We start from the raw sequence: 23,174 nt of genomic DNA on the forward strand, positions 1-23,174 counted from the left end.
CCACAAAAGCTGTGGAAAAGATGTGAGCAAACAGCCAGCCAGCAGTGGGAAGAGCCGTCTGCTACCACTAATATCTGTAGAGCTGAAAGCTGCACCTCTTGCAAAGAGAGTTGTGGTACTTGCATCAGCTGACAGTCCTGACACTCTCTTTTCCCCCCTCTGCCTCCATGCAGGGTAGGTGGCTTTCTCAAAAGACTGTCTTTTATATATTTAGAAGTGACACATTAAGGCGGAATTTTGTTTCTGTATCTTCCTCCTGTTCATCAGTATTTGGGATGAGGAAGGGGGAAGCTTAGGCTATAAAGATCAGGCATTTATAGAACTAATATAGCCTGGAAACCACTGCTGGGTTTTATTCTTAGCCTTTTTCCTGTGTTGCTTCCTTAACTCCTATTTACTTCTGAAAACTAACATTTTTATGTATAAATGTATTGTGCTTAACTGATATGGTGCATACAGCTTATTTTTTCTGCACGTCTAACTACATTAAACTGACAATTAATTCAAGTATAAAGGCACAGATTCATTTTCTTCAAGTTAATCTTCTGCTAACATTCTTCTGTTTCTTATGGACAACATTCAAAATTAATTTTATTTTGCCATCATATTTCCCCTAGCTAGAAGTGCGAGCACTTCTGCCTTGAGAGATTTATTCACCTTAAGTTAGTTTAACCCCCCTGTGGTCTTTCAAACAAAAATCTAGTGATGTGCGAAGGTGCAGTTCTTCCAGAGAGAAGCAGAGTCAAACAAAGGCAACAGTATGAACATGAAAGCAAGTTTTGGTTTAGTTTTAAACGTTAAGGAAATTAATTTCTGAGGAACTGTGCATCACTTGAATTAGATTTTATAACACAAGTAGAAGCAGCAAGTTCTGCTTTCCCAGCTGTAAATCAGCCTCATAACAGATATACAGCTGCACAGAGGAAGCAGAATTACGATTGTAGTGAACTAGGAAAATGCCTGTATTATCTTTTAGGAATGTTACATATAGATCTCCTTTATTCATCTGTATATCACTTGCTGCATGAATGTATAGAAAGGTCGAGGAGGTAATTGCACATTTGAGCAGATAAGGTGAGACAGGTAAGTCATCCTCTATTGTCCAACTTTTCTGCAGAGTTCAGACAAGGCCCAGGTTGTTTGCGGAGACAGGTTGTGTCTAGGCAACAATAAGGATTAAATTTTGAAGCTTTTAGAACTTGGTTGAGTGGGAAGGGCCTGTCTGCAGGGAAAAGTTTCTGTGCTTGCAGGTCAGACACACGTGAAGGACCAATGCTATCAACAAATTGCAAGAGTTTTTCGTCAAAGTCAGAGATGGGGTAATAAATCACATCTGCTGGAGTTATAGTAGGAGAAAGCTGTATGGAGAAAGGCCTGTCAGAGTAGATCCTGTGTTAAGCAATTTCCCTAAGCACTAGGTACCTTTGGGTGTGCTTCGCTTTGAAGAAGTTATTTCTGTATCAGTTATAGGTTATAGGTTCCCAGAGAAAAACTTGGCTAAATTAGATATGGCTGGTACATAGGCTGGCTGTAAACTAGAATGTGGTCTGAGAGAACAAACTAAATTCCCCTCTCTGCCTCTTTCCCCAGAAAAGGTAATGCCTGAAGGGTGACATGGGCTCGAGACCCAGACCCCTTTTTTGAAAATCTGCAGTTGTCTGCCTTGGCAGCAGCATGGAAGCAGTAACTCATGACTGCCTGATTTCTGCAGAAATAAGGTGGAATAATCTTAATGCTTTTTTCAGATCTTCACATACAGGGTGTTCCTTCCATCTTTCTTCCACTGTCTGTTTCTACCCTTGGATCTTAGCTCTGGTCTAGCAAAGGAGTGTGTAGGTTGTAACTATCTAAGAATGCAAGACTCTGAAATATAACATGCTTTAAATGCAGGGCAGAGTCTTTGAATTCTGTATCTGATATCTGATTAACATTTATATAAGCTGTAGAATTGCTCATTTAGGTGTCTGAAATGCTGTGGCACTTCTAAATCCAGTCTAGGAATATTTTCCTCTTGACTGACTTGTTAGTCTGTTTTCGAGTATAATGGGTGTTAGAGTTCAGTTCTAATTGATCTATCTGTCTTGTGAAACATACTTTATATCCAAATCTTTTCTTAGACATAAAGGGACACAGATGAATGCATAAGGCCTCTGGTGGGTAAGATGAATATGTAAGAAAATAATCCTAGTTAGAATATAAAGTAAACTTCCCTTAATGTGAAATGCCCATGGCTGGGTAGTTGAGGATGGCTCACTTAAACAGGAGGTGCAGAGTCCTCTCTAGTGGTGTTGGAATAAGCAGGTGGGTGACGGTTGTGAAAATGCAAAATGCAGGTTGGTAGTTCAGGTTTTGTGTAGTTTGTCTGACATTCAAGATCAAACTAAACTGCTTTGAGCAGGCAGTGGCAGCTGTATCTGTGCTGGTGCCTAGCATCCTTAAAATGAGGCTCAGGCACAAATGCCGTGTGGTTGCTCGTGTTTCTATTGTTACTGTCACATGAAATATCTTACCTTTTTTCCCTGCTAGATCCCCAAGAACTGTTGCTCTGATTGCTGGAGCTCAGTGAAGGTACAGAGAGCAGAATAGCTGTTGGAGCACTTAGACTGTAATGTGGGAGCAATAGCCAGACATGAGTCTGAAATGGCGCATTGCTGGTTGAATCACACCTTCACTATGAAACTGAGCAACTGGCTTGGGGTAATGTGGGCAGATTTCCTGGGAAGCTGCCAATCCTGATGGGCATATTTTATTTGTGTATCCTTTAGTTTGTGTGTTATTGCCCTTACGTTTCCTCCTGCGGGCAGGCCTTGTACTCAGGGTTGTATCTACACAGGAGGTGGGCAGTGACAAGCAGTCATTTCTTCTGATGAGACTTGCAGACTTCTGAGTCAACACCTTCTTTTTAAATTTATTTTATTTTACTTGTTTTAGTAAAACTCCCAACAAAGACTATTGAAACTGGCAGTATTCAGTCATTTGGGAAAAAAACTGTCAGCATTGGTAGGCAAGTGGAGGCAGCAGCAGCATGTTCTTATTGAAGCATTAGACAGTTAGCTGAAATGATCCTGGTTCCTCTATTTCATAGCCTGCCTCACTTTACTTTTACTCAACACATCTTCTTGCTTGACATGGAAAAATGGCATATATGTTACATTTTTATTGCTACTTACTAGCCAAGGGGATGCTGAAACACACTCAGAGATAAATAAATGATGCTCCCAGTATGCATCTTTTCTTCAGGCTAACACACTCTCATGTTTTAGTAATATAGCCATATAAACTTACTCTGTGCAAGAAGGGGTAGGGCCAGAGGAAATAAGATGTTTTTCTACTACTGTAGCAGTACAGCCCATCCACGGCAAACTGCCTAACCTGTATGGTTATTTGTCAGCCTCTTCCCTGTGTATCTAACTGGTGCTTCGCACAAGCCAGTGTGGCATGATGGACTGTGTTCCGAACTACTCGGAAGTCAGGCAACTTGGATACCAGCTGTCAATCTGCCATGAGGTCAGCGCCTGATCTTTGGCAAGACAGCCTCACCTGTGAAAAGACTATGATACCAATTTTCTTTCTAAAGAGCTTTGAGACTTATGGATGAGAGGTACTACATGAAAGGATAAGGTTGAATATAATTGCACATCCACTGTCTGTACTGAAACCTAGGTTCCCAGCACACAGAGGAACCCTTATGAGCTGAGCTTTGTAATTCAAGGGAAATGTAAACCTTTATTTTGTCTTCATGTTCATTAGCTCTTCCTATACACTCTCGGTTATTACTAGTGTGGTGGAATTGGCCCTCAGAGACAGTACACTAAAATCTTCATTCCTGATCTTGCACTAAGGAAACAGACTCAGGGAGGTCTCTTACTTGCAACTGCAGAAACTGAAGGCTTGGAAAGATAACCAGGTCAAGGAAGAATGTCAGCTTGTTCTGGGTTTTGGTTTTTTTGGTGGTGGTGGGTTTTGCTTGTGTGTTGTTGGTTTTTTGGGGGGGAGGTGGGGTGGGTGGTTTTTTTAAGACTTGAACATAAGAAAAGCAAGCCAATTTAACCGATTTTTACCAGATGAATGAGCTATTGAAATCTGTACAGTAAAAGGTTTTTTCAGGGGCTTTTTTTGTTCCCCTTTTTTCACAGTTGAAATAACAGTGTTCCTAATAATACTGCAAAGCTCAGGCAGATGGAAAACTTCACTGAGTGTAGTGCTGGCTGCCTGCCCTTATCTGAATGTTAGCAGATTAAAAACCTCACCAACAATTTACCACTAATTGCCAAATAGAACATCAAGCAAAAACTATTCTAGAATCCACCAAGACACTAGGGTCAGCAGTAATTGTATCGTCAATTAATTTGATGTTATAAACAGGTAGTGGCTTTACAATATTACTTCTGCTGGAACCATAATCTTCTTTATAAATCAATCTTAAAGTACAGGTTTTGGGGTCACTTTAAATCTGTAAAGCAGATAGGAGTATGTGTTCTACTATTATATGTGATACCCGGTTGATTTCCAAGTCTGAAATGTATGAATTCGAAGGATTCTTCCAGGTCTTAACAGGCTAAATCTTGAGTTAAAACAGCAGCATTTGAGAAATCTGCCTTTGGTCTTTGTTTATATTTGCCCTTAGGGCTATTCTGTGTTCTGCTTAGTTTCATGTTCTAGTACAGAAAGGTTTGTAGCCTTCTGTGGGGCAGACTAGTGTCTGATACACTGTAGACTTCTGCCCCCTTCTCGGGAATAGCTTTCACTTTCGTTGGGCCCTGGTGGAGATGGTGAGATGCTCAGTGAACCAAGTCTCACAAGAACATGCAGAGTGACCTTCCCACAAGACCTAACAACAGTGTTTTCCACAGAGTCCCTTCAGCTTCTACTTCAGGTCATGTGAAAGGTAGCGTAATTTTATTTAGGAGTTTGTGAAGCAGACAGGCTGATTTTTATTTTTTTTTTTAGTTTGTGGTTTGGTTTTTTTTTTTTTAAATAACGTAATGTACAAATTGAATGTTTATCTCCATAGCAGCTCATTTTCTATACTCACATCATTAAAATTTCACTCTGTGATTGTGAAACCACTGAATTACTGGTCATACAGGTTGACAGGGGAGTTCACTGTACAGAGTTAAAAATGGGAGCTGCTAATTAAAGCACAATATTGGATTACTCAACTAAGTTGAGAAGATCTCAATGCAAGTGAAGCAATTACAAAATGGGCCACAAGGGAATGCATGGTGATTCAATTTATTGGTTTGTTGTGGTTTTTTTTTAGCAAGTAAACATGAAACATATTAATGTGATCAGCACTTGGGAGGGAGTATGTATGAACAAACTGTGTTCTCGTTAAGTGCTGTGCTTATTGCTTTTACTGGAATTGCCATGTGTAATGCACAGACTGACAACCCACGCTGTCTAATCTACCATATGATAGAGTCGGTTGAATGGTGTGTAATGGTTGAGTTGCTGTATCCTTATAGGAAGGTTTTAATTACACTGTATTGTACAAGATTTCCTATTATGTGAGCTCAGCTTCAAGACATAAAACCTACAGGAATTTTTCCAAAGAAAAGCAAATGTTGAGAGGATGTTTATCTTTAAAGAAATTGTGCATCAATCCCAGGAGCCTCTTTAACTGGAGAAAATATGGCCAGCAAGTACTGTGTCAAAACTCATTACACAGAACAGGGCTGTAGCTTCTCCGTGAGGTTTTTCTAGTCAACTCTTCACCTCAGCAGAGTTCAGTGAGGGCAAGATGAAATCCTGGATGTGGGGGTGATGGACTGGGTGGTTACTCACCCTTTTCTGCATTCCTGCTGCTTCTGAGCAAGCTCCCAAATTCATCTTGCTGGTCTCCTTTGTGGCACAGCAAATACTCCTTTTCAAGGGGAAGTGTTGTAAACTGTTTCACTGCAAATTTATTTTTTTTCCTCCCACCATTTCACCAGTGGGAGTCAAAATTTCAGGCCGTGTAGAGAATATACATTCTGATGGTAGAAAAAAAGTGATATATAAGAGTCTGGCCCCCGTCACACAGTCATAGACGCAGGTAGTACAGCTGTATGTCCAGCACTGCCTTGTAGGTGTACTCACAGCTCCCTGCAGACTCGTAGCTCATCTGATCTGAGGTGTGTGTGAGAGAATGGCTGCGGCTTGAGTTTCTGTCATGTGAGTAATTCAAAGTAGCCTGCTGTTTTCCACAGGCACTCAGACCTGTGCAAGAAGTGGGCCATAGTCCAGGAGAACTGTTCAGACAGAAACATCCTGCTCCCAGTTGCTGTGTGTCCTAGAGGGCTCTCAGTTCCTCCTCCGTGGTGGATACAGCTGCTGAGGAACAGGCACTAGGAAACGTGGTGGCCTCAAGGCTGAGCATCTCTGTTTACAGAGTATCTGCTTGAGGCAAGGACACACTTTTTGCAGAATCCCCCTGGAGTAGTGGCAGTTCTTGTTTTGTGGGGAAAAAAGGTCTTTGTTTCTGGTAGAATCCTGAAGGTCCTCTCAGAGGAGGGGCATGATCATCAAGATACTCAATGCTTAATGCTTTCATTGCAAGGCACATCGCTGTTGATCATCACCTTTTCCTCCATGCACCTTTGTGTTCACTTTTGGTCTTTTTAAACAATTTAGAAAACCAAAACCAAAGGAAAACTCAAAAATTCCTGTATGGTTTAAACACAGTGATAATTAAGAAGTAATCACATTTTATAGGCTTTACCATTTTTAACTAAGCTCTGTGGGAGGAAGTCTCTCCTTTAACAGGCAAAAATTATTTTTGTGTCAAGGAAGCATACTAGAACGCTGAAGTCTTGATTTTGGAAAGGCAGATGTCCAGTACACTGATATTAATTATCAGTTATTAGCAAAAGGATATACAATTTGGATGTTGTCTTGATTTCCTTGAGTCAGGGAAGAGGGAAATATAGTTTCTTCTACCATATCAGCCTTGGTTTTCCTTGCAATTTTTTTTCTTTTTTTTAACTAAAAATACTAAAATTTTCCTTTTTTGCTTTTTTTTTTTTACTGGTAATGCAGTTCATGTTTTTATAAGGACTGTGGCAGGCAACACATTAATCTGCAGCTTCTTCTTTTACTTAGAAATTCATTTCTATATTACTGTGTGCTGCAATACAGCTGTGCTTGGCAAAATACATGCCATGAGGTACGTGGCTGTGCCAGGCCTCTACACTGCTGCACTTAGCATTCTTCCTGTTTGTTTAAATGTAACTATCAAACTGTGTGCCAGCTTTTGCATGAATAAAAATGTGGAGTTTTCAATTGATGATGATGTATTTCAACTAGAAATATACCTTATTAATAAGGTATACTTATTCTACTATTATTATACTAAATTTCTTGTCCAGGCTGTTCTGCCTGACAGACCAGCCCATGCAAACAAGGACATATAATATCTAAGTATATTTGTTAAAGTACTAAGGAGTTTGTGTTTGAACACTTCAAATGGGGACAATAGTTGGTGAAGTATTTAGTAGCTGGAGAAATTAAATGTTTCAGTTTTAATGCCTGATGCATCACATCTGTGTGTGTTTTGAGATACTAGTGCTTAGCATAGGAAGCTGAGATCAAAACTGGTCTTTTTGTGCTCTGCCTCAAAGCAAATTTGCAAGTGGTTTTGTGGGGCAAAAAGATGGAGTGCTCTGGCTCTGTGGGATTTACTGAATTCTTAATGAACTTGAGAAAGAGGGGAGATGCTGGCTTTGCAGTTACTCTGTGGTTTTAAATAAGCACATAAACTTCTGACAAGCTGTAGCTGCTATAAGCAGGATTTTTGGCACTGAGTATTTCTCTCATCCAGCTGGAAAACAAAACAAAAGTCAGTTGTTAGTGAGGCAATGTTAATGCATTCATCTTTGCATCCCTTTAGAACTAACAAATCAACATGAAGCCCTTTAAAAGCGTAAATTAATCTGCAGGACAGTAAAATGAAGCATCGCCATAGCTGGTGCATTGCAGCTCTGCCTTTAGGAGATGCAGCTTATTTAACCAAAACATGATGTTACTTTGCATTTGAAGGGTCAATGACAAATCAAAATTTAATCCAGGCTCTCAGCTTGTACTGAAGTGATTTTTTTTTTATATATTTTTTTATTGCATCGCAGCAGTCTCCCGTGACAATCAGCAGTAGTTCTTGTCCTAATGATGTCATCGTTCAGTCTTCCCGCCTCTACCAGGGGAGATTATTATTCACTGGCAACTGCCTTTGCTTGCGTTTTCTGCTGAAGACAGGCTGTGTTTACTCATCTGCTGTGCATTTGCTTTGTTTGATTTGCCAGGGTTTTACATATATTGTGTGCATATGGATGTTCCTCTGATTATATAGAGAAAATGAAGACTGCTGTGGCTGATGGGGGAACTGAATGGTTTGTTCACCAAGCATGTAACATGTTTCATTTTGGTAGCATATTTATAAACATGCTGTATTTTAACTGGGTGATCTTGTTGCCTCTGTGGAAGTAAGGTTATAAAGACACATGCTGAAGTCCTCATGTCTAGTGAAAAACATGGCCTCAGTAGCTCATGGAAAAAGTTTATCGCTGACATAGAACTGTTGAACTAGAGCCATTTGTGAAGAGATAAGAGAGAAGTATTACACTTGATGCAGAAACACTAGACTAAATGGGGCTAGATTCACTTTGAATGAAGCAATTTTTAAAATACGGTTTAAAGGGAAAAAAATTAAACATTTCTGAAGAGACAAAACCAAACCCAAATCCCTGTTGTTGCACTTGGGCGGGTGAAACCTCACGAGGTGTGTCTGAATCAAATATACTAGCGTTGAACAATGTTTTGAATAACAAACTTTGCTGGTCATGGTAACAGCTGTAATGGAATATATTTGTGTGGTGTGTGCGAATCTATGCTAAATGAACACGATCAAAGTGAGGAAGGACACAGTTAAGTTTCTGCAAGTAATCTTAGCTCAGCCTTGGGCATGCAACATTAATATTTTTCCCCCTAAGGATTCCTTATCTTCTGTAATAGTCATGCTGGGGATTTAAGAGACAGTTTTTGTGTGCAACACAAATCAAAAGTGTCAGTGTACTCTAAGTGATTTCACAGTGTGAAGGCAAAAATGGGCAAGCCTCAAGTGCATACGCAAGGCTCTAAGAAACACAAGCGTGAAGCACAGTTTTCTTCTCTTGTTCATGACCCAGCATAGATACATGTATATTTACCACACGTGGAGGGGAAATGCATTCCCTGTTTCTTCATTGGCATCACCCCCACCCCCCACCCCACCCCCCCCAAGGAAATTCTTATCTGATCTATTTTGCCTTCAGAGTCACGGCTGAATGTAGTGAGCAGTTTGCTTTATGGGTACAATAAACATAAAAGTCTATAAAATAACCGATGTGCCTTTGGTAAGTGTGCAGCAACGAGGGCCACTACAGGTTGAGTTGGCATATTGCAGGTAAAACAGCGGGGGGGAAAAAGAAAGGTATCTTCATTAAATTCAGGTCAATTTTTAGAAGTAGACTTTGGGTTTTGGGTTGTGATGGGAAGGGCTGGGAGAGAAGAAAGCTTTTTTAGAAAGAAAAGTTGATGTTGGTGCTTCTCTGTCTTTTAGGAACATACATTCTGACAACTGCCCTGCTGCCTCTCCTGGAAAAAGAAGCTGATGCCAGAGTGGTGAGTCTGCTATGCTGTTGAAAAGCAGTGTTTTACTGTTCTTACTTTCTGGTTTGTGACAGCATTTCTTTGACTGTGCTAGCAATACAGGATTAGTTATAATGCTGTAAGCATCTTGAGAATCCTCTGGGATTTTGCTAACAACCTCCTTCTCCAAGGTAAAACTCCTGCCCACAACCCTCCACCCCTCATTGCAAATCAGAGTACAAAACGCTTCCTTTGGAAACTTCCCCTTTTACTTTCCCTGGGGCAAGGCATCTCCTGCAGTGTAGTGCAAAATGCCTGTAATAGGAGTACAGGCTTAAAAGAACCTCACAGGTCTTGGCATAAAGTAGGACAGTGGATACTTCTTTTTTAAATGAAATTTTCGAAGTTTTTGTACAATCTCTTGTTTCCTAATTATATAATTCGATAATAAAAATATATAATAATTTTAATAATTTGATAAATGCTAAACATATAAACTACAAATAGTGCTATCCTGCTATTTTTTCTCCTGATTACTTTTCAAAAGGAAGGAGCACAAAGTTCCCTGGAGGAGTCAACACCACTTTGAATGAAAATCACTTTCTAAAAATATTTTTTCTTCCACCTCATTTCCAGGTATGTTCCACACATGAGCACAAGCATAGTGCTAAGAGCGTGCAGAAGAATCCTGCTCCCTAGGGACTTCCAAATATGGCCTGAAGATAACATTGCATGCATGAGCAAAATTGTGGGGAGTTCCTGGTTTTGCTTTTCATTCATTTGCTTTTCATTCATTTGATTACAGATAACTGTCTCTTCTGGGGGCATGCTAGTTCAAAAATTAAACGTATCTGACTTGCAGTCAGAAAACGGGACATTTGATGGAACTATGGTGTATGCACAAAACAAGGTACGGTCCATGGTTTTGAAAACAAAGCCCAGCACTTGTTTGCTAGGCAGCTTATACCATCTGCTTTGCAAAAAGCCTGACATTCACTGTTGCTTTCCCATTGCATCCAATTCGTGCAGAGATGCACCAGCAATAATATTCAGGAGTATGATGGCATGCACCTGTGAGTGCATACCATCTTGCACAGAGAACATGGCTAGACTTGAATTTGATTTGATATAAGTCTCAAGGGGGAAAACTGTCTCGTGCTGACAAACACTTCCTGCCTTCTTAGTTCTTACCGACACTCTGCAGCAAGTAGACGTGGTCAGTAAAAGCAGTGTAACCACTTTAAAAAGTAAGCTTGTGGCCAGGATATGGATTGCAATGACCGTGGTGGTCTCTGAAAAAATTATCCAATAAATTCAATCAGGATGAGCAAGGGTATATTTTCTGCTCTATACAAACATCCTGGTATTTACAGCACATTGGTTGTAGCTTATCTCCCTGGGAACTAACTTGGTGGGCAGGCTATTGAACTTGATACTAGTCTGGCTCTTTCTGCTCTGTCCTAGAGACAGCAAGTTGTCTTGACAGAACAATGGGCAAAAGCTCACAGAAACATCCATTTCTCTGTTATGCATCCTGGCTGGGCAGACACTCCAGGTAACATCCGCTTGACGCTATAATTCTTTTTAGTTTCTGGATTAGTCTAAAAGCAAAGAGAAAAGAAATTTTCTGGTAGATTTCTCCAAGAGGTGCAGTGATGTCTTGGCTCCCGACTGGTGTCTGAAGTAATTTTGTACCCCCTTGGTAGCTCTGTTCTGTACAGTGTCTGCTATCTGTCTATATCCAGAGAATAATAATGGGTAACGAATGGTTCCAGCCCCGCACAAATGCACAGCAGAGCCATAGTGCTTTAAGCTAACCTCTAAGTTACATTTGTAGTGGGACTGTTAAACACACAGAGCTTCTGCTTTTGTAAGTACCAACGTGCAGACATTGGGAATTTGCAAGGGCATAGAGGAAAATGGAGTATGCACCACTGTGCAAGCCCTGTTCCTCTCCTTTTCCTCTGAACATTTACTGCCATCAAGAAGCAGTGTTTGGCCAGACAGTCCTCTGTCTGAGCTGCAGCTGTTCTTCAGTGACTGTGTCTCAGCAGGAAGGCCAGCATCAGTTATCCAGTATGCGGGGTGCATTCTGCAATGTGTTACCAGCCCCTAACACCCTAGCTTTGGATGCAGACCAGCAGTCTGATCTCTAGGTCTTTTCTAGGGATGCAGTTCCCCAGATTTGCTTCTGATGGCAGAAATATTTTCCCTGTCTACTTTATACTTGAAAACTGCCCTTTCCAACTAAATAACCTAGTATTTATCTTTCTTTGAAATATATTTATTTTTGCAGATCAGATCCTCTGTGAATTTCAAACCTAATGAACCGTAAAGGTATTCCACCTTAAAGTTCAAGGACTCTCCAACCTCCAAAAATAAACAGCTCAGGGGATGGGCTTTCAATCATCACCTGTTGGACAAAATAAAAAGAAACCAGGGTTTAAACATGAATTATGTAGTTGGTTTAGGTACTGTTCACCATACAGGTTTTAAATATAATGCTGCAACTGGTTTCCTAAAACTGTTGAGGAAATATGGGCTAAAAATCCTGTTAGAATACTCGTTTTTTTGGTATTTCTGTTTCTCCCACATCTTACATCTTTGCAGTTTAGAATGGAATAGGCTCAGAAACCTCTCACTGATCTTATTCTCAGCTCCTGCTAGTTTTATCCCTGCAATTTGACCCAAACAAACAACTGGTGGATCATCTGGCAGTTTAGCACTATTCCACCACAAGTCATTGTAGCCCTAGCTATGGGGAAATACTTTTTTTCTTTCATAAACTCCTGAGATGCCTTCTCTTTCTCCTACATTCACAATTTCAATTTTAAGCTGCTTTAAAAAAAAAATTAAAAAAATCAAGTCTTGCATGGCATACCACCATTCTGGTGTTATTTCTTCTAGCTGTGAGATCATCAATGCCAGATTTCTACCAGAAGATGAAGAATACCCTGCGCACAGAGGCCCAGGGAGCTGATACTGTTGTATGGTTGGCAGTAGCATCTGAAGCAACAAAGTTACCGAGTGGCTTATTCTTCCAAGGTAAGTCGGCATTGTTTTACATTGCGAAGCAGCGGAGATCCCTAAGCTGCCTGAACTGTAGGATCCCTGTTGGAAGGTGATGAAAGGTCAACCAGGCAACCATTGTTCAAAGGATAAAGCATTTCTTCAAATCGTTCCAAGACTAAAGGTTTAAGTGAGCATTGTGTAACCAGAGAACAGCTGTGTTATGTTCCTGGTTTTGTCCTCTGAAGTAGCTGATAGAGACTTAAAGCATTTCTTTAGGGAGGGTTGGGATTTTTTAAATGAAAATGGCTGTACACAGGTCTGTGCCAAGGTAAAGTGAATCACAGCAGTCAAACAGCATCTTTTATGATGCTGGGAAACTAGCATCCTTCTCACAGAGCACTGGGGGTTGGCTTTGCTTTGACAGGCTCTTCTTCCTACTGTTTCATGCTAGTTAAAACTGCCAGTTCCCCCTTTCTCCGGTCCTGGGCAGGGACTTGAGCACAGTGGCATTTCTGGCACTCTAAGCTTAGGGAATGGAAAAAATAGGGCAGAGCCTTTCTTTTCTCCCAGGCAGATGACAGACATCTTAGTAGAAGCAGCTGTAGGCATAGATGTCTTAATGGTCACGCAGGTCAGTCCAGAAGGAGAAAAGAAAGCGCGGGTTAATTGCTTACAGAAGCCCAGTACTTTTGTTGGATGTGGCACTCAAATCCTGATTCACTGAATTTCTAGGCGGAGCATGCAGGAAGCTCAGACCCTGGTTCCAGAGTTGGTTTGACTTTGTCCCATCTGCCCCCTCCCAGGTAGTCACAGTGTTGTTTGACAGATATTTAACCAGACCTCTTTCATGTCATCATGCGGTGCATGCAGAAAACCCACATCCCAGCTAGTCAGTCTTCTTTGTAGAACCAGGCTTTGCCTTTTTCAAACTCCTATCACCTTCTTCTGGTCCTAATGCTCCTGCTCAGTTGCTGTCTCTCTAGGTCATAATTCCACCAGGCTCTTGCTTTTGGTCTTTGTCTACCCCCAGCTTCAGTAAACAGGGAACGTGCCTTGGCTCTTCAGCTATAGCTATTGACTCTTGAGAGCTTTGGCCTTGGCATGACTGCTCTTGAGGCTGCAAGAGAAGTCCTGTGCCTATGTCCTGTGCTTCTCAAAGAGTGAGGAAGTCAGTTATTTCTCTCTCCTACTGCCCTTTGGAAGCCACAGCTTACTATGGGCTGCCTTCAGGCTCAGTAAAGGACTTTGTGAGCAGGAGCACTTTACCACAGAGTCTGCTCTTCTGGTCCTTGACAGCCATTTCCTGAATCAGTCACACCTTCCCTCCATTTCCTCCATTCTTTTATTCTGTTCCCTTTAAGTGCAAACCAAAGCCAGCAATTTTTTTTTCCTGAGGAAGAAAAAAAGGAAGTGAGAACATGACTCGTACAACCAGAATTCTCTGCATCTGCCAAAATAAATAAAAAATGTTTGACAGAGTTCTGCTTTCCAAAGACTAGAAGCATCTTCTCTGTGATTCTGAACTTGGCTTTCACACATAGCTCCCAAACTTTAGCACGAGCTACTGGAAGCAGGTAGGAAGCAGTTTATATTCTGTGTGACAGAGAAGGGAACATTCCTCTGAGTGTTTCCCTCTCCTCAGTTTTCCATGAGCAGAGGTTTCATGGCTTGTGCAGCCAGTTACAACATTTACTCTTAAGAGAGCAAACAGCTTTGCTCCCCTGGGAAGCCCGATCTGTTTTCAGAGAAATCTGCTGCCCAATGTTGCAACCGCTTGTTCTTTTAGTCTCAGCTGGCTACTGCAGAAGTTGGGCTTATTTAATAGACTAACAGTGCTGCACGAGTGCTCTGACTGTTGTTTCATAGACATCTGAGAGCACTGTTCTAATGTTCCCGGGCTCTAGATACCAGGTTTTTCAGAGAAAAATCCCTTTGAATGGATGGTGATACAGCTATATTTACACAGACTGAGGAGTATGAGATTTGGAAAACCAAGCAAAGCATCAAATGGAGCAAATTTGGTCACACATCTTTCTATTGGATACATGTTACTTCAGGCAATTGAGCAATTAGCTGAAGTTCTTTAGCATTTAGAATTTAGCTGTTATTTTTAAGGATGAAAGTAAGTATTTTAAGATTGAAAATAATCCAGACTACAAAGTCCCAGCTGGAGAATTTGTGTAGCACCAGAAACTTTACCTAGGAGGCAAGGAAAAACTTGCTGCCAAAGCATCCTCTGCCTGCAACAGCAATCTCAACTTCTTGGCCTTTGTCTACAGGAGTTGGACTAGTGACAGAGCATGTGTAACACCGCAACCAGTCCTTCCTTCATCTATACTGCCCTTAGCTGCAAATGAGGTCTTGCTCCCCAGTCTAAGTCATGTTTGTCTAAAGGACAATCATTTTAGTTCCAGGAGACAAATGAAATTAGTTTCATTTCTGGTTTAGAAGATATACTTAACTAACATTGTTTACAGATACCTAGAAGGTACATTTCATGGCTTGCAGACCATCAGGTATGTTTTGGCCCTATAAGGCCTTGCAGAAAAATCTCCAGAAGAGGTAGTTAAATGTCACCATAAGGATTTTTTGTTGTTGTTTTGGTCTTCCAGACAGGCAACCAGTCGCTACGCACTTACCCCTGGCAAGCACCCACAGTCCACCTGAGGATGAGGAGAAGCTAATGGAGGTGCTGGAAGAGCTCTCCCAGAAGTTTAAATCTACTTCTTCAGGAACTTAGTGTCACTGCTGATACAGTAAAGCTCACACAGTAACAGTACTGTAGCGCAGAGGGGAAGCAGGATGTCATAGGCCTAAAATAAATTAGGTTCAGGTTTTCACATCATGGGGGAGAGCGGTGTCTGTGCCATTTTTTCTTCTGCTGTGGAGATTCTCTCCCATTGTGAATATGCATATGCTGTGTCAAGACACAGTAAGGTTGTGTTCTTTGATTTGGAAGAAAAATTGGAAGGCATTAAAATAAACTCTAAGGCTTTCTGAAGTTACCCGTAATCATTTAAAACACCACAGAGAAATAGAGGAGTGTACCTTCAGTAGCCCTTGTGAAGGACTTCACGAAAGTAGTAGTAGATGTTTTAAACAATGTTTAACCACTCTGTTCACAGGTTGGTGGCTTCCTTCACTGTGTGGGGGTGACTGGGCTCTAACTTGTAACTGGGAAGGCAGGAACTCTTGTATTGCCTGCTTAATTTAAATGGAAGGACTCCTCATGGCCTTCAGTTTTATAAATCAATGCTGGTATGCAGAAGTGATCTGCTTCCTCATGTTTAAACAGAAAGAATTTAGGAACGCTGCCAAATGCTTTCCACATTATGAAGCCAGGCCGAATATTATCCCATTTATGTCAAGACCCCATGAAGTAGGATGTTTCAACATATCCCACACCCAGGCATGGCTGGATCCAGTGGAGAAATGGCTCCATGATTCCAGGCATGAAACGAAGTAACACACTAAGCTGTATGTGCTGACCACTTCTGTGAAAGGCCAAAGGGAATTGCTTTATCATTCTGAATGGATTAAGAGGAAGAAGGGAACAGTGTGGGGCACAGGTTCTAGAGGAGTCCACCTCCTGACAGGAGGGCTGTATTTTGTCTGGAGCTGTTCCTTTCCAGACACAGAAGATGGGATTTGTCTTACCTGACCTGTGGACATTTGAATTACTCATTGGGATTCTTACTAAATCAGTAGAGAGAAAACTGGCTTTTTCACAGTAATTTACTGGATCTAGTTTAAGAAACAACGCCTACATTCGTGCATCTTTCTACTGATGGTGAAGACAGTCAGCTCAGACCAAGACATTCAGGCGGGATTTATTTTGTGTTACATATTTCATGTTTACTGCAAAGCCAAGGCTATCAACAAAAATAGTGATAACACGTTTTCTCCTGAACTGAGTGTGTTTGCTAGCAAACTGCATACAGAACCCACCAAGCTGCACTGTTGTTTTACACAAGGCTGCAGACCTTAGACACAAACGTAACACAGGCATTCTTGAGCCCTCTGCAGTGACTGGTAGCTAAAGGCCCTGCTGATGGGCAGAAGAGAACTGTTACGTCTGCTTTACATATTTTAGTTTCCCCAAAGTTATCCTACTGGCTGGCAGCATTTACTCATTATACAAAGACATACTATTAAGCATCAGTTTAGAAAAAAACTTTTTTTTCCAGCCTATTATCAGTCTCCTTGGAAATAGCGGCTTTACTGTCAGAGAGGCCCTGAAATAAGTTTTCCCATGATAAGCAGTGCTGAGACAAGTCGGCTGTCACAGCTCTTCCTGAAGAGGCTGGATCAGCATTCCAATGATTGCTTCATTTTAGAAACTTAACTCCTCACGCTGCAGTAAAAGAAAACAACAGCAAGGCTTGGACAGATGTTTATTTCCTAGAAGTCCGGTGTTAACATTTCGTATGGTTCAAACTGTTAAATACAGTTGCTGAAAACAAGAATGTGGCTGGAAGCATATATAGTAACTACACTTCTCAATCCAGTAGCCCCAAGGACTAATAAAAACATTTGCATTATTATTTAAGTCAAGTTGCTTCTCAGCTCTGCAGTATAGAAGAGAAGTTTAATGACTGGTATTTAAATAGTTCATAAAAATAACCAATAGTGCACACATTATATATATAAAACATTTTAGTCCACATTCTATATTGATGTATTTGAATAGGCTATTATCTTTTTAGTCACAGCTTAAAAACAGAGTCAAAGGTATGAAAACTGCTTTAATCAAAGTTTGGTCACAGTGTAAAAGAGCCAGATACTATGGTTTAAGAGCACTTGTGATTTAAAAATAATTAAAACACAGAACAGCAACTAGAAACAAAACCCAGAACCTCCCACACTTTGGTATTGCGGTCCCAATGATGCTTTATTTCAGCAAGAAATTTATTTCCCACAAGAGCAAACGCAGCATGTAGCTGTAAAGCCAGTGAGGTGCTTTGTGTTAATGCAGTTTAGAATGACTTGTACCTGCATGTAAGCACGTTCTTTTAGTGCCACCTATGAAATTTTAGGGGCAAGAGAACAATGGCGTTTAGTGACAGATGACCAGAAATAGAAGGTGGCACAAGTTCTTGCTCAGCAGTGCATACTGAGGACTTCAGTACACATCTGGTGTCTAGGAGCCAAGCAACACGCACAGCAGCTGTTCTTGCTGCCCCTCACTTTCCATACTCAGCCCAACACTTGTGTCAGCTTTCAGGCTTATATGACTCTGACCTCAGTTGTTTAATTATTCACATTCTGAAGGCTTTTGCATTTTTCTTCATTTTTTGAAGTCACCTAGTTGGAAGGTTTTTGCTCTTGGGGATTTTGCACAAAGAAAGAGGCATGTAGCGTCACAGACCACATATAAAGTCATGTCCCCACGGCCTGAGGGAAAGACAGGGCCCAGCAACAGTGCAGTGGGCACTGGCTGCAGTGATGCAGGGGCTGCTGAAACGTTTCTCAGTCTTGGGTGAAAATGTTAGGAGGTCAGTGTAATAGAAAGCAGGCAATTTTGTCAACTGCCTTTCCTCTTCTCCCAAGTTCCATTTCTGGGCTGTGTTTACTCTTCGTAAAAAAAACCAAAATAAAACAACTTGCGATTGATTAAAGGTATATACAATTGTCTGTTGCCTGCCTCTGAATAGCAGGGCATTCCCACATATACCTCATTATTTTGAAGTAAACTGTAAATACCAATTGCTTGTAAATACCAACACTCTCCAGCTTCTGTGCTGTCCTGACTCCCCCCCCCCGGCTTACACTGTTCCACTCCCTGGGAACAAGTTGCAGGCAGGGACGCCCCTTCCTGTTCAACAAGACTCAGGTGGGCTGTTTGAACATGCCCTGCCTGGCCTCAAAGAGGGGAGTTTTGCTATAGACTTCAGCGTAGACAGCCTTAAGTCAGTGCTGAAAAACGCAATGTAAACAATTTATTTGGTGGGACACAGTCTTCAGCCAGACATCTCAATTTTCAATTCAATTACTAATTGTATTTTTGGAATGCCAGAGCATTTTTTAAAGCCACAGCAGTAGCAGCAGTACTAGTTTTCATTAACCAATGTTTAACTCAAGTGAGCAGAGTGAACATGTATTCAGTACTTTCAATACTTAAAAGGGGCTTATGAGAAAGATGGGGACAAGCTTTTTAGGGCTTGTAGCAATAGGACAAGGGGTAAGGGTTTTAAATTAAAAGAGGGTAGATTTAGACTAGATATTAGTGAAGAATTTCTTCCTGTGAGGGTGGTGAGGCACTGGCACAGGCTGCCCAGAGCAGCTGTGGCTGCCCCATCCCTGGCAGTGCTCAAGGCCAGGCTGGATGGGGCTTTGAGCAACCTGGTCTGGTGGAAGGTGTCCCTGCCCACGGCAGGGGGGCTGGAACTAATGGTCTTTAAGGTCCCTTCCAACCCAAACTGTTCTATGATTCATTCTATTATTTCAGAGAACAACCCGGTAGTCATTGACTCCAGTGGAAAAGGGTAGCTATAAACCAGTTCAATCTTTCAATCCCTTTTGCCCATGCCCTTCTTCTACTCCCTGTGTGTATTGCTGTCTCACACACCCTGGAAAAATAAAGCACCCCTTCTCATGACACCAGATCCTACTTATCTAAAATTAGTGCTGGTCAGCATCCACCCACTGTCTTTTTAAAGAAGCTGTTATCACTTGGATGGCAGCAGGAAGCTTCAGATCTCTGAGCTGAGCCAGGAGAATATTTCCCTGTTTGCCCACCCTAAGGCTTACATCTTTTGTTTTGCTGAGAGGTAATTCTGGGTGCATTTGGGCAGACCCGGTGACTGATGACAGGAGATAATTTTGAAATGCAAATAAGTTGACTTGAAAACTCTGTTCCTGCAGTCATCCTAACAGCACTGATCTAGGCAATGAGAGAAAAGAAGGCATTGTAGAGGCTGGGAGTCTGATGGGCAGCAAGTGTAACAAAAACACTTTGGGGAGTAAAGCAACCAAATCAAAGAACTTCAATTTGTGAAGTAGGTCAGTATTTATGTTCCTCTCTCTAGAGGGAGCCATCAGATAAACGGTAGGAAAAAAAGATGTATTCCTGTGACGGAAACTTGTTCTCTCTCAAGACAAAAGCTAATGCACAGCCTTACAAAGAGACACAGCGTCAGGCTGGCCAAAGGTCTTCAGCAGGCCGGGTTTTCAGCCTGCTGCCATGAGAAACAACTCAAACCTTTGCCGTGCCAGCAGTGCCGGTGTTATTCATGGATAAAGGCATTGTCAGAACCAAGGCAGAATGGTAAAACCTACACTGGTGCAAACTTCACGGGGCAGGGGCGGGGGGGGGGGGGGGGAGCTCCCAGGAAGTGGTGGTTTCCTTGATGGCTAAAAATCATCTCCCTGAGCTCCCTTTATTTTCCAGCTGAGACTCTGCAATCCACAGGGAGCCTTGGGGCAACGCAGGAAATTGTGCAATTCCTTGACTGCCCAAACACCCGGCTTCCTTTGGCTGCTCTCCCACTGCCGGGCGGTCAGAGCAGGAATTCATTGTGGCAAAAGGAGGATGCTGCTTGCCCATGTAACAGTCAGTTTTATGACAACTCACAGAACAGGTAGGTGAATGGGTCCAGTCAAAACCCCATAACTGAAATTCCTCTTTACAAATCAACACACACATCGAGAAGGAAAAAGTAATAGCCAGAAGCTGATAGAAATTAATTTAGTGGGGTTAAACTAGCACAATTCACTCAGTTACAGTTGGAGACACTTATTTACATAATGGAACAGAACTGGAAAGCATTACAATATAATTAGCAGAAAAGATGGTCAAATTGCTGAGTACTATTCCTAGAAAACACAGACCTGAACAAAAGCCAGTAAGATCTTTCCATGTAAAATCCCTCTATTCTAAGTACAACGAAGCCTGCAAGATATTGGTTGGTATGGTCAACTTAACTCGCCAAGCAGAGTGTCAGAAGCAGTGTTCAGCCTTCGGAAAACCAAACCACACCTGAAACTAGTGGTAATGACAAAGATGAATCAAGCAAGTTCATGTATTCATTTTTTTCTGAAACTTTCTTGATTACTTGATGATGGCAGCCCTACAGAATGTTCTTGGGAGAGGACGAAGCAGAGGTGTTAATGATGGGTAATTTTCACGTCTAAAGGACACCCTGACCCGATATAAAATGTTTGTATTTGGTTAGTATCTGCAAAGGTGCTGAATTCAGTGAACAGGGATGAAAAAATTGTGTGAAGAAGCCTGGAAAGTACAAAGGTGATAAATCCTTTATAAATTCAGATTATTTAATGTCTAGGGAACAAGTAACCAGAGAGAGGCAAAACCTCTGTCTTCATAAGGCCTGACACCTTATCTGCACCATCTCAATTGCGATGTATCTCTTCCCCACCATTTTAATGTCAAAGTGTTTAAGAATTTAATGCATTTCTCACAGCACTACTTGAGATAGATAAATGCTATCGGACAATTAACCCAAAGAACAAGACATTGAAGCCAGACCTTCATAGACTCCATCTACCACCCCATCACTAGAACAGCTTGACATTCCTCATGGCTTCTGGATCTGCTGTCAGCTTACAGTGCTGGGACAGGGAAGGTTTGGCTTTGTACAGTTCTGATGGACATTCATTTCTATACTGCTGGCTTTTTTTGTATGCTGGTAACATTCTCTTTCAGCATCTCTTCTTTGCAAAGACTATACACTTGTTTTCATTGTTTGGAGTTCAATGTCCCCACGTGGCACCAGTTTCAATGCTCTGAACTCAACCTCTTTCTGTTCTTAGCAGCACAATGTTGTCCTGCAGCAAACAAAGTTTCAGAGACGACCAAAAACTGGTCACAAGGGAAAATCCCCCAAACTAGGAGAATGCAATGAAAAAATGAATGCAATGGAAAGCCACGTGTGACCACAGAGAATTAATTTCAAGCAAATTCCAGAACTTCAGGTTCTGTCAGACTAGGGACCACTTCTTTCTTCTGAGGAGCAAAGACTTCCTGCCGAATTTCATATGCAATTTTGAAGAGAAAAAAAAATCTGTTTCTTCCTCAGTATTACACAAAAGGTAAATGCTGAAGGGACTTCGCACATGAATCCATCTTGAAAAAAGGATAGTTTGTTGCTACTGTTGCATACTATTGTCACATATAGAAACAAAGTCTAGTGAATCCTAATTGAAAATATCCCCTATAAAACCACACATGGCAGACCTGTTTCCTACATGCTACAAAATAATTTTGGTTGTTGTTACCCAAATCCTGTTAGGAACAGCAAGGACAGACACATGTAGCATTTGCTAATTTGTTAGTAGCCCTAGTATTTTATATTAAATAAGATATTCCACACACACTCCCCCCCCCTAAGCCATGTGGTAGATACAGACTCTAAGTGGATTTTGATTCACAGAATGGTTGAGGTGGGAAGGGACCTCCGAAGGTCATCAGGGCCACCTACAGCCAGTTGCCCAGGACCACGTCCAGACAGCTTTTGAATATCTCCAAAGATGGAGACTCCACAAACTCTGGCAACCTGTGCCAGTGCCTAAATCACCCTCACAGTGAAAAAGTGTTTCCTGATGTTCAGAGGGAACTTCCAGTGTTTCAGTTTGTGCCCATTGCCTCTGGTCCTAACAATGCACACCACTGAAAAGAGCCTGGCTCCATCCTCTTTGCACGCTCCCTTCAGGTGTTTATACACATTAATGAGATTCACCCTGAGCCTTCTCTAAGCTGAACAGTCTGAGGTCTCCCAGAGATGCTCCAGTACCTTCATCATCTCAGTGGCCCTTTGCTGGGCTCTATCCAGTAGCTTCATCTCACTTTTGTACTAGGGAGCCCAGATTTAGACACAGTTAGGGAAAAAAGTTGCATATTCCTCTCTAACAGTGACTTCCCCAGCAGGTATAAAGCAAACTTCCCCCCCCCCCCCCTACACCTTTTTTGGATCACATACAATCCTTTTTGTGCATCCAACCATCCACCTTATCAGCAACCAACCCCACTCAGAGGGAACAGACCCCTCCTTCTCCCAGCACTGGAGATACTCATGTCACCCTCAGGCAAAGCAGAGTTACCACTTTTGGTGCATTAGCAGTCAATATGCTGGCATTCAGGTGGTGGTCTCAAGCTCAAGAGGATGAGGTGGGAGGTCACCTGGGCTTCACTGTAGAGAGCAGCTGTAGATAAGAGTCCTAACAGCTGAGCACTTTAATGTCACCATTTGGGATTATTCTCTGTCACATTGGCTGACTTTTAGCCCTACACACTGCTGTCATGGCTTAACCCCAGCTAACAATTCAGTGCCACACAGCCACTCACTCACTGCCCCCTCACCCAGAGGGGTGGGGAGGAGAACTGGAAAGGAATGTGAAACTGGAGGGTTAGATAAGAACATTTACTAATTGAAATAACATTTTCAAAAAAGGAACAATAGTAATGATAACAGTTCTAATGAAAAGGAGGGGGAAGGAGGGGGGAGGGGAGAGGAATGAAATCCAAAGGGAAGGGAGAAAAGAAAACAAATGACACACAACACAGCTGCTCACCCCCTGCTGACCGATGCCCAGCCAGCCCC

General features: G+C 41.8%; 1 protein-coding gene across 3 annotated transcripts in view; it reads left to right on the forward strand.

Moving 5' to 3' along the window:
- DHRS12 (dehydrogenase/reductase 12) overlaps positions 1 to 15,616 on the forward strand; it is a 28,222-nt gene extending 12,606 nt beyond the window's left edge. For 2 of the 3 annotated variants that reach the window (XM_056327587.1, XM_056327589.1), the window contains 5 exons: positions 9,575 to 9,636; positions 10,409 to 10,513; positions 11,068 to 11,158; positions 12,511 to 12,648; positions 15,228 to 15,616. In XM_056327587.1, the coding sequence (XP_056183562.1) occupies positions 9,575 to 9,636; positions 10,409 to 10,513; positions 11,068 to 11,158; positions 12,511 to 12,648; positions 15,228 to 15,355 (524 nt within the window). In that variant the 3' untranslated portion in view covers positions 15,356 to 15,616. Of the gene's footprint in view, positions 1 to 9,574; positions 9,637 to 10,408; positions 10,514 to 11,067; positions 11,159 to 12,510; positions 12,649 to 15,227 lie in introns of those variants that run through there. The other variant, XM_056327588.1, reaches the window with a different exon arrangement.
- The last annotated feature ends 7,558 nt before the right edge of the window (positions 15,617 to 23,174 follow it).

The sequence above is a fragment of the Falco biarmicus genome, chromosome 2 (genome assembly GCF_023638135.1).
Source record: "Falco biarmicus isolate bFalBia1 chromosome 2, bFalBia1.pri, whole genome shotgun sequence".
Taxonomy (NCBI): Eukaryota; Metazoa; Chordata; class Aves; order Falconiformes; family Falconidae; genus Falco; species Falco biarmicus.